The following is a 13,726-nucleotide window of genomic DNA, read 5'->3' on the forward strand; positions in this document are numbered from 1 at the left end:
CATCCTGGGAGAATCTTGACCGTGTCTTCTTATAAAGCCTCTATGAGGTGCTGGGGACCTCTAAATCTAGACACTGCAGACGAAGCAGATTAGGGTTGTGCGTGAGCAAGTCCTAACTCTACCTAGTTCCCAGCTTCCTTTTTCTGGGCATATGTGTCTATGATATTCTTTGTTACTGTCGTTCATTTTATCATTCAGCAAACATTTGCTGATTTCTGACTGTGCTTAGGTGTTGGGAATTGTGCTAGGCCTGAAGAATCCAGCTTCAGCCTGTAACCTCTGTTTGTCTCAGTTTTTTCAATTGCAAAAGGGTGATAATAAAAACTACCTCCCAGGGTGGTTGTGAAGATTACATGATATGTTTGTGAAGTACTGGCATATAGTTGATATTATAGAAATGCCAGCTATTGGTATGTAAAGAAAAACTGAAACAGTCTTTGCCCTCAGGAAAGGTACATTCTGTTAAGGGGAGGAGAATGACAGTATGTACAAGGACAAATATATTCAAAATAAATACAAACTCTAAAAAGTAACATAGGGGATGATGCTAACAGTGGACTTGGAGGGGGGGAATGACAGGCCAAGGATATAAGTACCTCATTGTAGCTCCCAAATCTGGGACAATTTGTACAAAGTTACAGACATGGAAATTAGAATGTGGTGTTCAGAGAACAAGTAAACCAGTCTGGCTGTGTGAAAGGAAGTGACGTGTAGTTGTTGGTAAGCCTGGAAAGCTAGGCTAGAGTGAGATTGTGGAAGTTTTTTAATGCTGAACAGAAAAGCTTGGTTTTTTTATCCTAGAGTCAAGAGGGAGCCACTTAATTGGCTTTCTTGCATAAACATGGTCAAATCTGCTCTAAGAATATCATTGGCCATTCTATGCAGGGCTGATAGGGTTGCAAGATTAATTAGGGGCTATTATAATAGTCAAGGCAATATAGATGATGGAAATTGGAACTAATGAGTTGGCTCTGTGGGTAGAAAAAAGTTTGAATGGAGAAATATGTAGAATCAACATGATTGAATGGAGAGGGGAAAGAGATAATGAAGAGTTGAGGTTGCAAACATTGGTGACGGGTAGGATGGTTTAGGAGAGATCAATTGATTTATATATTAATCTCAACTTTTTTTCTCCCCACAGGAAACCTATGAGAATATCCCTGGACAGTCTAAGATCACATTCCTCTTGCAAGCTATCAGAAATACAACTGCTGCTGAGGAGGTATCAAAAATTCTGAAAAAACTTCATTCTCTAAACATTTAATTGGATTATTGTTAGTAGATAATGGGGTAGTAGGGAGCTCATGATAAGTTTATGTACAGATATATACAGTGGGTCTACCCTAGAAGAATATAGTTCAATCCCTTCATTAGATAACTTGAGAAAAATGAAATGTAGAAATATAGAACTGGGACAGACCTTAGAAATCTGGTTCTGTTCCTCAATTTATAAATGAGGAAACTGAGGTTCAGGATGAATCTGCTTACCCAGGTAAGTAGCAGTCATGAATTTGAATCCATACTCTCTTTCAAAATCCACTGAGACCACCACACTGCTGATGCTATTCATTGTATGTTTGAAACATTGAGTAAATTCTCCAGTAAGACCAGTGTCCATGTTGTTAAACCATCAAACGGTAAGTTGAGGGGATGGGGGTGTTTTGTTTTTTGCTAGATACAAGACAAACATTGGTAGTGATACTTAACAAAATTATTTCCATTGGGGTGGGGGATATGTTTACAAATCAGAAAAATATTTTTAAAAATCACTGCTGTTATACAGCTTTGTATATAAAACCAGTGACCTTGGAGTCCAAGAACCTGGGATTAGGTCTCACCTCCCCATGGTCTTGCTACTGAAATGTTGAGGGCTCCATTATTGCTTGAGTTTTAAGGTCACAACTCAGTTTGAAAGAGTGTGCTTTCAGATATACTGTGTTTGAGTCTATAAGTAACAATTATCTAAAAACCTTCAGTTTAGAGGTCATGAAAACATGGAAGAAATTCAGTGTTTGCCTAGTAGGGAAAAAAATCTGTATCCAAAAGCTAACTTTATGTTCTTTAGCTAAGTAAAAGGATTTTCACTCTTTTGAAAGTATACTAAAATGATATGTATGATCTGTTAACTTAAAACTTAATACATTGAAGTGATAGAGAATGCTAAAATTTTCTCTACTATCAAAAAGGACAAATGGAAATAAACATGTGAGATTTGTCTCCGTTTTTTGATGCCCCAAAATGTACTCATAGGCACATAAAAAGCTAACATTTCTTGTGTGGGACAGACAAGTGTAATGAATTTTATGTGGCCTATAAAAGGCAGCGTTAGTGTAATGGATAGAGCCGGCCTGGGAGTCTAGAAGACCTGGGTTAAAGCCGACCCCTAACTTTGTGGCCCCAAGCAAGTCACATGTTGCAAAGCAGCTACAGATCTGCATTATTAGAGAGTTCCTCACCAGGAGCTTCATGCACTGTTGAAATCCCACATTGGCTTCCTGCGCCTCCCTCTCTGTCCTCAGCAAAAAAGAGTTGGAAGTGACAAAGAGAGATTGTGTGTCTTTTGGGTTCTATCTTCAGTATATACATCGTAGTCACACTTTTACCAGGCCACAGTCTAAAGGCTGCTTCTGTAATTCTATGTAGTTATATCATTTTGGGAAGTATTATAAAATATCCTTTTATACATTCCTACAGTCTCCCCAGTGTGTTGAATGCGGCAGCTAGGTGTGAAGACTAGTGACATGGTATAGAAATAAGTATCTTGCCTTACCCACTTGCTTTATCTCCTGATCTTTTCCCCCCAAAGTTACAGGTTAACTCTTTGTTTGCTACAGACCAGATTGGGGTTGTCAGCATTTCACAGTTGACCTAATAAAATTTCTTTTGTGCATTCTTATCTCTGGCCTTCAGATTTTCTATATAATAGGTACTGATGTAGCTCTTTCCGGGTGGATTGGATGCTTGACTATCTACACTTGCTCTTCAACATCTAGTATAACTTAAAAATGACATTGATAAAGTTGCCGAAATAAAATATCAAATGTGTGACGTGTGTGTTCCCAGAATCATAGAATTTAGAAGTAGAACAGATCTTAGTGATCAACTACTTACCCGCCTTCACTTTACAAAATAAATTAAATTATTAAATAAATTATTATGGTCACACACAACCCACTGGTATTGTCTGTTTCATAGCTATAAAGAAGACAAGGAAAGAATCTTGCAGGATAAGAAGGCATGGAGGGGTTGTTATCTAGATCAGTGGCATCTCTACCCACATTGATGAGATCACAGATCATTCAGAGTACAATCAGTTTTGTATGATATGATATATTAGGTAATATTCTGAGCATAATTTTGAGTTTGCTTCTGCTCTATTTCTTCCTCAAGAAACAGCAAGAATGCAGAAAATTTCACAAAGCCGCAACCTACTTCTGCAAACAAACATCAAATTTTTGAGTTCTGTCTCCCAAGCCCTTTTCCCCCATACGTCCTGTGGGTTTTATTGCACAATTTTGCTTAGCTTTGAGGGAATGCATGTACCTGTCACCTTATCACAGAACTGACTATAGTGACTTTTCAATGGATCTGTGATATACTGCCCTCTTCAGGTTTCGATGATCCATGCCTCTCCCTGTGTGTCCTTATAGCCTGTCTTTGTAAATAGACCTCCTGTTGTAAATGTTCCATGGATGCCTGGGTGACAGTTGGACTATGATTGTCTGTTATCCTTCACTTTCAAAGTGTGACAACTTGCTCTGGTCTTTTTCTGATCATGTTGGCCTTAACAACAATGTTTTTATGACATTTCTCTTGCTTGAGTGATCATTATGACCGTCAGCATACTTACACCCACCACAGTTCTCTCCAGTGGCCTTTGGGTCACCTGCAGTTTGTATTCTTCTAAAATCATGAATAATAATTGTGTGTGTGAGATAGAAGTATTATAAATATTCTCATTTTACAGACTAGGAAGCTGAGGTTTGGGGAGTTTGATTTGCTCAGTCACAAACTAGAGAGCATCACTAGCACCTGTAGCCAAGTTTTCTAAATCTTAAATCCAATACTTTTACTACTATGCTCTTGTTTTTCTCCTTTCATGTTAGTGTTATACTGAGCTAAACATTTTTTAGCTGAATTTAATGAACATTCTTAGTTTGGCATTAAAACATTTTGATTTTATGGTATAACTTTGCCCTGTGTGCAATGAGAGTTCAATTTTTGTATCTGTTGTCTTTTTGCATACATTTCTAGAGTAGTCCTAACCCACAAAAGCATTCAGGTTGATTTTTAAATCTTTGCTGATCTTTATATATATTATCAGGGCATACTTACTTTTACAAAAGAAACTATGATATAATATGAGCTTGAGTTTAAATTTCGCCTCTTCTATGTATTATCAGTGAGACTGTACAAATCACTTAAGGCCTCTAGGACTTTAGTTTCCTAAAGTGAGGGAGTTGGGCTAAATAATCTTTTTTTTTTTTTTTTTTTTTTTTTTTTTTTTTTTTTTAGTGAGGCAATTGGGATTAAGTGACTTGCCCAGGGTCACACAGCTAGTAAGTGTTAAGTGTCTGAGGCCGAATTTGAACTCAGGTACTACTGACTCCAGGGCCTGTGCTCTATCCACTGCGCCACTTAGATGCCTCTAAATGATCTTTTACGGCCCCTTAAAGTTCTTGATCCTATGATCATTATTTTTATATGTATATGTACATATGTGTGTGTATATACATACATGCATGCATATAATGTAACAACCTTTAAGCACCTTCAAAAGGGAAGGCAAAGCATTAGGTCCTAGGGAATACAAAGACAAAAACATAAGTCTACCCTCAGGGGGCATAGATTCTGTTGTGAAATATTGCAGTCGTGGCCACATGCAGAATGTCTTTTTGCCTAAATTTTAAGTATTTACATTTTGCTTGTGATGATAGAAAACAGCTGTTTTTTTCTACAAACTGAAATTGTGCAAGAACACTTCAGTGTCTTAAACATAGCAGGAAATCTTTTCAAAGACAACTAATCCATCAGTATGAATCTTTAATACTAGTTAAAACTTGGAAACTAGGCTGTAAATGTTGTTTTTTCCAATGTTTGGCATCAATTCCCTTCCTGTTTAAATATGTTCTTATATATCGATCTACTGTTTCCTGAATTACCATTCTCATAGTTGTCCTTACCAAAAAAAATTAAGACAAATAATATGTTTAAGGTGAAATTTAACTTTTTTTTTTTAAATTAAATAATCCTTAAAGTTTTTTTGGTTTGTTTTTGTTTAAGATAGAGAAGTTTGGTATCATGAAGAGTTTTGATATTCATGTTACCCTAGTTTGACTGTAACTTACTAAGGTTAAAAGTCCTGCTAAGGTGTCTGAGGTTTGAGACAAAGATGAATTGGGCTAATTCACTTCCTTGACAAAGCCTTGCTTTGGAGATCCTGGGTTCCCCTGAAGCCAGTTAGTAGATGGGATATCTGTTGGGCTCATGAATGGGTTGCAAATACTTGTATCAGTCAACAAGTACTTTCTGTGAGCTATGTACTGGATTTATAAATGCAATGACTTAATACTTACTCCTGAGATTACATTATCCCACTGAAGACAAGAGCTAATATTTTTGTTTGTTTTTTTGAAGAGCTAATCTTTTTAATAAACTCTAAGAAATTATGCTGAAGTTAATGAATTGACATAAAAAAGAGTCTTTGGTAAGGTCGAGTTGGGCCTAAATTTGATAATATTCCTAGTAACAATAAGAGCTAGGATTTATATAGCTCTTTAAATTTTGTGAAACCCTTTAAAGTAGTATTTCATTTGATCATCACAACCACCCTGGGAAGTAGGTGCTATTATTATTTTTTTTTTTTTTTAAGTGAGGCAGTTGGGGTTAAGTGACTTGCCCAGCATCACACAGCTAGTAAGTGTTAAGTGTCTGAGGCCGGATTTGAACTCAGGTCCTCCTGACTCCAGGGCCGGTACTCTATCCACTGCGCCACCTAGCCACCCCAATAGGTGCTATTATTATCCCCATTTTACTGATGAGGATACTCAGAGGTGTTAAGTGACTTGCCCAGGATCACAGAACTAGTATCTGTGGTAGGATTTGAACTTAGGTCTTCATCACTCCAGGTTCAGCGCTCTATCCACTGTGTGACCTAACTGCCTTTAACAACAGCCATCTTAACAATATGTATGAGAACCAGAAGGTACATAGTATATGAAAGGACGGTCAAGAAGAGCACTAAATCCGGAAGGATAGATGATTACTCTATGGTCCGGGACTTTTTGATGGTCAAAGGGAAAGAAATAAATATTTATTATATGCTTACTATGTGCCATGCTTTGGAAAAGAGAATGTTAGTAATATTGGGTCTTCAGCTGCTATATAAGATTTAATTGAACATATGCAGAATGTATGCCAGGATTAATGTAGAAAGTTCTATTATCTATCAAGCTTGGGAAATTAGGGTATTGTTTTAAGGATAAAACAAGGAGATTGGGCTAAACAATTTTTGAGGTTGGCTCCTAACGACGATTTTACTTAGCATATGTGAATTCCAAAACTACAGTAAAACACTAATGATATTTTCAAAGTAATTTAAATCTTAAGACATTTGAGCCTTAAGGATCATCAAAAATTTGGTGTGCTAGTGAATAAAGAAAATACATTCTGACAGAACATTCTTATTTCTGGAATCCGGAGTCATAGGCTTACTTTAGGGATTTTAAACCTTGCATAAAATAACAATTTATTATTTTGGTCAATGACGCCTCAGGTTTTATAATAAATGCTGACCTGAGAATTCCAATTGAATTTGACAAATAATTATGTTGTTCTAGGTGCTAAGAATTCAAAGATGAAATAAAAAAAATAGTCCCACACTTTGGGCTTAGAAATCTGTTTTGGGGAGAAAGTATGGATAACACTGGTAACTAGAATATAAGTTTAAGTTCCTAAGAGAAGTGTGAAGACTTTGGTAAGAGCTTATTTTTAATAAGTGGGATCAGAGAAGCTTCATAAAGGAGGTAGCAGCACCTGAGCAGGTCCTGGAAGGGAAGAAATAATTCCAACAAAGTGGCAGACACATTAGAAATGGAAAACCAAGGGGGCTTCCATACTGTGCTCATTTGTGTAGATGATAGTTAAGGAATAAAATGGCCTTGAAAGCATTCTTCCAAGCTACTTTGTAAATGGGTAGCCATGCAGAATGATGGGCAAGAGCTGAAGAACTATGTTTAATATGGAAAGATGAATTTAAAAGGAGTATTAGTGGTTTTCCATAGTAATGAAGGAACAAAGACAGATAAATAGATGGAAAACTTTGCTATACTTTAACCTTTTTTGGGAGGGGAAGGGGGATTCAAAATCAAAGGAGTAATTTTCTAATAAATTATAGAAATCTACTAACAAAAATGAAATATGCATTACACGTTAAGGATGGAATGAAATTTACTTAGATTATTTTTCTCCAATAATACACAAGGTAATAAAGTTTGTTTTCTGTTTTAGGCTAGACAGATGGCTGCTGTCCTCCTACGACGTCTTTTGTCCTCTGCTTTTGAGGAAGTCTATCCAACTCTTCCTTCTGATGTTCAGAATGCCATCAAAACTGAACTACTCTTAATTATTCAGATGGAAACACAGTCTAGCATGAGGAAAAAAGTCTGTGATATTGCTGCTGAGCTGGCCAGGAACTTAATAGGTAGGTATGAAATGAAAATGCACTAATAGAAAATGCATGTGTATTATTCCCTAAGTATCTTTTGGAGTGAGGGCCATGGTTCACTTATGAGGACCTATGTTCTTTTCCAAATGAGTCTAGAGTTGGGATTATTGTGGAGTCTTTTGAATGGTCTCTGAAATATACATATTATGCTTCTCCAAATGCAATAATTATCAATTCATATTTTCAGTGTATGACTGGCAAAAAATTATGCATCAACCAATGTATATGCAGATGTGCTTAGAGAGATCAGTTTACATGTCTTTTTGTAAGACCACTCCTGTTAACTTTGTAATTAAGAAACAAATCGTTTGAGTAGGCTTGTCAATCAATGTTTTACCCTTACATTTTGGCAAAGATTTAGAAGTACAGGCAAGCCAATAGTAAAACTATTAATTATGCCAGTGAAGCTGTGGAAAATACAAAATAGCAATTCATTTTAAAAATTACTTGATTTGGGGCTTTGGAATCTTTCTAGATTTGAATATGGGTATGCCTAATGTCTGGAAGTAGATAAAAATGGAGTAACAATTAGAAAGTTGCCCAGTTTTGTGTTTGTTTTTTGTTTTATTTTTTGGCTTCCATGTCTGAACTTCCTAGTTCCCTCACCCCATTATAAAAATAAATGCTATTGCATCTGATAGAAATCACTGTTTAGCCACATCTTGTTTTGGTTTAAAGGACAAATTCTGTTTCAGTTTCATTTACCTCTAAATCCATCAAATCCATCATATTAAATGCTGATAAACTCCAAGATACCCAACTGAAACTTATTTTAGTTGGGGGTACTGAGTAGCATACTGGGAAAAGTGGAGGAAGGCAAGAACAGAGTTCACATCTTATCTCTGACACTAACTGTGCAACCATGGGCATTATATCACTGAACCTTTCTGAACCTCAGTTTCCTCATCTCTAAAGTGGGGAGTAGAGAACTTTAGTGCCAGTTTTACTTTGAGATAGCTTGTAGTGTTGTGGTTAGAGTGCTGGGCAAGTTATGTGCTCTACCCTCCTTTCTTAGGGTCTATGGCTTCACCCCAAATCATTTCCCCACTGCCTCTCAGAAGGATACTGCTTTCTCTCCATTTTACATTACTCACAAACTCAGTTAATTCAGTAAGCAGTCATTCTCACATAGACATTTTCTTGTGAAATCTCTTTAGTTATCCAAGAATAATCCTCTTCCTTCCATTTATAAATCTAAAACAGCTCTATTGGTCAAAATGCAAAGGAAATTGTGTGCCTGTATCCAAGAAGACCATGAATTTTGACATGGAAATAGACATAAAAACTATATAGTCACCAGCTTCTAGGCTACTCACTGGTCTTTAAATGGAGGAACCCCTGGAAAGCACTAAAATTATTTCAGAGGCTACCATTCCTTTTGTGTATATCTTGATCTTTATTTAAATCCAGAAAACAGTGTGCCTCCACATTAAAAATTGGGGGGGGCTGGGGCAATGAAGGTTAAGTGACTTACCCAGGGTCACACAACTAGTACCTGTTCTTTTTTAAAGCATTACTAAATTTGTAATAACCTAAATTTATTTATTTTCTTTTTTTTGCTTATTTTCTTAGTTGGGAATCCATGACATTTTTTGTGTTTAAAAGGGCACCCCTTTAATTATAAATATCTTATTCAATTTTATTTCTAACTATAACAATACTTATTTCCTACTATTTCAGTGCATACTGTGTTGTTTCTGTTACTTTTTTCCCCCCAGGGCAGTGAGGGTTGTGATTTGCCCAGGGTCATACAGCTAGTAAGTGTCAAGTGCCTGAGGCAGGATTTGAACTCAGGTCTTCCTGAATCCAGAGCCAGTGCTTTATCCACTGCACCACCTAGCTGGCGCCCTCCCCACCCTTTTTTTTGGGGGGGGGGGGCAGGGTTTGGGGCAATGAGGGTTAAGTGACTTGCCCAAGGCCACACAGCTAGTAAGTGTCAAGTGTCTGAAGCAGGATTTGAACTCAGGTCTCCCTGAATCCAGGGCTGGTGCTTTATCCATTGTGCCACCTAGCTGCCCCATGTGGGTTTTTTTGTTTGGTTTTTGGTTTTTTTGCGGGGCAGTTGGGGTTAAGTGACTTGCCCAGGGTCACACAGCTAGTGTTAAGTGTCTGAGGTAAGATTTGAACTCAGGTCCTCCTGAATCCAGGGCTGGTGCTCTATCCACTGCGCCACCTAGCTACCACTTGTGTTGTTTTTAATAGACTTTTTAGGCTGGGGAGTGAACTACTATGAAATTATTTCTATGGGAAAATGTATTTTAAGTTCCAAACAACCAACTTGTAAGTGAAGCTTTAGAATGCAGCCCATTTATAAGTTAGTAACTCTGTTCTTAATGCTACATAATTGTCTTCTTTCTTAATAAACCTTTGCAATTTCCTCTTGTCTAATCAAATATTAATGAATTTGTGGGGTTTTTAAAGAGAATGTATCTGTGAAGCATGGTTGATATCCAATATGTTTATTAATTAAAATCACTTATGTAATTCATTCTCCCCAAAAATCAGTCTAAAGTACTTTGGAGAAGATTCTTTTACTATTGAACTCTATTGTTGTCCCTTATTTTCAAGCTACCGCATCATGTGCATCCCCCAAATGATGGTTCTCATCCTGTATGGTACTCTAATTTCAATATGGACTTTAACTAAAGTATGTATATGGATGTAAATATATACTTCATTGAATTCTTAAAGTGAAAACATACAAAGTAAGGAAGGTTGAGGGAGGCCTTAGTGACTTTTTAAATTAACTATATGGATCGTTGAAAAGTCAACCTAAGAAAATTCCTTCTGTGCTATGAAACTAAAATTTGCTTTAAAATATGAAAGAAAAATTCAAATGGTTTTGAGTGTAGTGAAAGTGATATGAAAGGTTAAAATTTATTCAGGTTTTATGATTGGTACCTACAAATTTAATATTAAATAGTGAATATTATGAACACATGGCTTGACCCTTTTTTGGCGATTAAACTTATCCTTCTGAATTTATTATACTACTTTTAAACTACAAAATAATACTACATTGACTTCATTATTTTTTTTTTTCTAAATGAGCAGTCACCCTTTAAGAAACTAAATTTGTTAAGTCTACATATACATTTACTGCCTAAATTTCTCTGCTTCCAGATGAGGATGGCAATAACCAGTGGCCAGAAGGTCTGAAGTTCCTTTTTGATTCAGTCAGTTCTCAAAATGTGGGACTGCGGGAAGCTGCCCTTCACATTTTCTGGTATATTCATGGATTTAGTTATTGGTGTACTTTTTGGAAGAAAATAAAACATTTAATATTTGTTGCAGCACCTGTCTAGGAGTTCTAAACTTAAATTGTTCAACTTTTTGTGGTCTTTAAAATACCTTTCAGTTTGTGTATATATATCTATACATATATATATATATATGTAAATATAAATGGTCTTGCATTTTGTATTAAAGATAGATAGTAATGTCTTACACATTATACCTTCTATAGACAGACTACTTCTGATAATCATAAATGGAATTCTAATGGAATTATCTTGCTTTTCTGTATAATAATGGGTTCATACAATAACAAATTAGCCTTTCTCTTTCCTTCTGTGGCAGTAGCATCAAGAAGTGGTTTAATTATGTGTTTTTCTATATAAGCAGTTTTTAAAAAAAAACTGGTGTCCCAGTTTAAGAAAAAAATTACATGTATGTGACATTTATTTGTATATACAAATTAGAAAAATGATACATATGGGATACTTACCTACATTACAAAATAATTATTTTACTTCTAGGGTTATTTCCATTCTCTGGTTAGAGTTATGATTAATTTACCAAGAAACAATCTATGTTCACTAAAGTATGCTTTTGTTTGCTTGTTGTTTTTTTTTTTTTTTTTAAGTGAGGCAATTGGGGTTAAGTGACTTGCCCAGGGTCACACAGCTAGTAAGTGTTAAGTGTCTGAGGCCGGATTTGAACTCAGGTCCTCCTGACTCCAGGGCCGGTGCTCTATCCACTGAGCCACTTAGCTGTACCTAAAGTATGCTTTTAACTCTCAGTTCAGCATTTAAAGAGAAGAGAAATGTAGCATCTGATAAACCTGTTCTTTTTTTCCACTGTTTTATCATATTTCTCTTTTAATCTGTATTATCTTGGCCATCTAACCTCAAACATCAGTAGATAACATTCAGTTTTTCATTGACTTGAATATACAAGAATTTCAAATAACCTGGATTGCTGGGAGTAGGACCAAGTATTCAAAAGCTCCTCCCCAATCATCATTCCTGCTTCAGATTTGATCACTGCTCCTATTCATCTCTTAAACCAGAAGCAGCTTCCAACTAGGAACCAAAGTGATGACAAAGGGAAAAAATATCAGGGAGAAGTGGTCCTGGGCAAGCCTAAGGCACCACCTTTGTTGATATTAGCTTTGCTTACATTTTCCACCTCAGCCAAAAATTATATTGTTGGAAGTGGTAGGCAGGATTCAATGGTAATTATTAAGAGAGAATTCAAACACACAAACAAACCAAAAAGATAATTTAAACTTAACATAAGCATTTGACATGAAGGCCTCATTATTTTATACATTTGTAACACTTTTAGGAACTTTCCTGGAATTTTTGGAAATCAACAACAGCATTATTTGGATGTCATCAAACGGATGTTGGTTCAGTGTATGCAAGATCAGGAACATCCAGCGGTAATAAAAATTTCTATTTCTTAAGATAAACAGTTTAACTTGGCAGCTTATTAGTAAAGAAATGTATTTAGCAAATATTTCATGGTATTTTCATTTCCAAACATTAATAATTAGGATGTAATTTATAAAGTACAATAAAAAGGAAGTTTACACAGCAGTATCCAGTTGGAGGATTTGAATTCACAGCACAATATTTTATTTTTTAATTTCCCCTGATCCATACTGTGCTGACTCTTTCAGATCAGGACATTATCTGCAAGAGCTGCAGCTGCATTTGTGCTTGCAAATGAGCATAATGTTGCATTACTCAAACACTTCGCAGACTTACTACCTGGAATCTTACAGGTAAGGAAATATTGTAGAATGGGGTATTACTGTCCTTTTTTTGTTGTGTTTAAATGTATACCAGCTCTGTGCCTCATAAAATAGGTGTTGTGGAGTTTTAAATATTCCAAATTTACAGTTTGGTCAGGGTACTTTCTACAGAGTGGAAGGTTATATATTATATGCATATGAAAGTGCATAGACAAAACTATAGATTTAATTCTGTTAGTCCCAAGTTGTTGGGTTTGTTTTTTGTTTTTTAACCAGTATTCAAAGAAAAGGTTATTCAGTTCATACAAGTATGAAGTTTCTGAATGTTTCTGGGATATTTTTGGATACTTTGATTACTTTAAACCTAATGCATATTTTCTCCCTATCTTTTTATACTTTTCCCAGTGCCTAACTTTGCACTAAAGTGACTAAATATCAAAGTCTACATTAGACTTGGTTAACTTCTTTATAGTATTTCTCAGTCTCTGTCCTTTCCAAGAGATGCAGGCACACAAAGGGCTATAGAACTGTGCATAGCCTTTGATCCAGTAATACCACTGCTAGGTTTATATCCCAAAGATATATCCCCCAAAAGAGACAAAGACCTATTTGTACAAAAATATTTCTAGCAGCTCTTTTGTGGTGGCTAAGAATTGGAAATCAAAGGAATGCCCATCAACCGGGGAACAGCTAAACAAACTGTGGTATATGATGGTAATGGAATATTATTGTGCTATAAGAAATGACAAGCAGAATGATTTCAGAAAGTCCTGGAAAGACTTGTATGAGTATAGTCAAGTGAGCACAGAACCAGGAGAACATTGTGCAGAGAGATAGCAAAATTGTTTGATGAAGAACTGTGAATGACTTAGCTATTCTCAGCAAATACAGTGATCCAAGACAATCCCAAAGGACTAATGATGAAGCATACTATCCACTTCCATAGAAAGACTGATATTGATTGTCTTGAAGCATGCTATTTTTCACTTGCTTTCATTTTTTTCTTTTATTCAAGTTTT

General features: G+C 35.9%; 1 protein-coding gene across 1 annotated transcript in view; it reads left to right on the forward strand.

Moving 5' to 3' along the window:
• The window catches only part of IPO5 (importin 5), a 56,925-nt gene that overhangs the window by 8,378 nt on the left and 34,821 nt on the right, over positions 1-13,726 (forward strand). Inside the window, exons 2-6 of the mRNA XM_043996324.1 lie at positions 1,142-1,222; positions 7,510-7,702; positions 10,850-10,952; positions 12,296-12,392; positions 12,633-12,737. Of these exons, the coding sequence (XP_043852259.1) occupies positions 1,142-1,222; positions 7,510-7,702; positions 10,850-10,952; positions 12,296-12,392; positions 12,633-12,737 (579 nt within the window). The remainder of the gene's footprint in view (positions 1-1,141; positions 1,223-7,509; positions 7,703-10,849; positions 10,953-12,295; positions 12,393-12,632; positions 12,738-13,726) is intronic.

The sequence above is a fragment of the Dromiciops gliroides genome, chromosome 3, assembly GCF_019393635.1.
Source record: "Dromiciops gliroides isolate mDroGli1 chromosome 3, mDroGli1.pri, whole genome shotgun sequence".
Classification (NCBI taxonomy): Eukaryota; Metazoa; Chordata; class Mammalia; order Microbiotheria; family Microbiotheriidae; genus Dromiciops; species Dromiciops gliroides.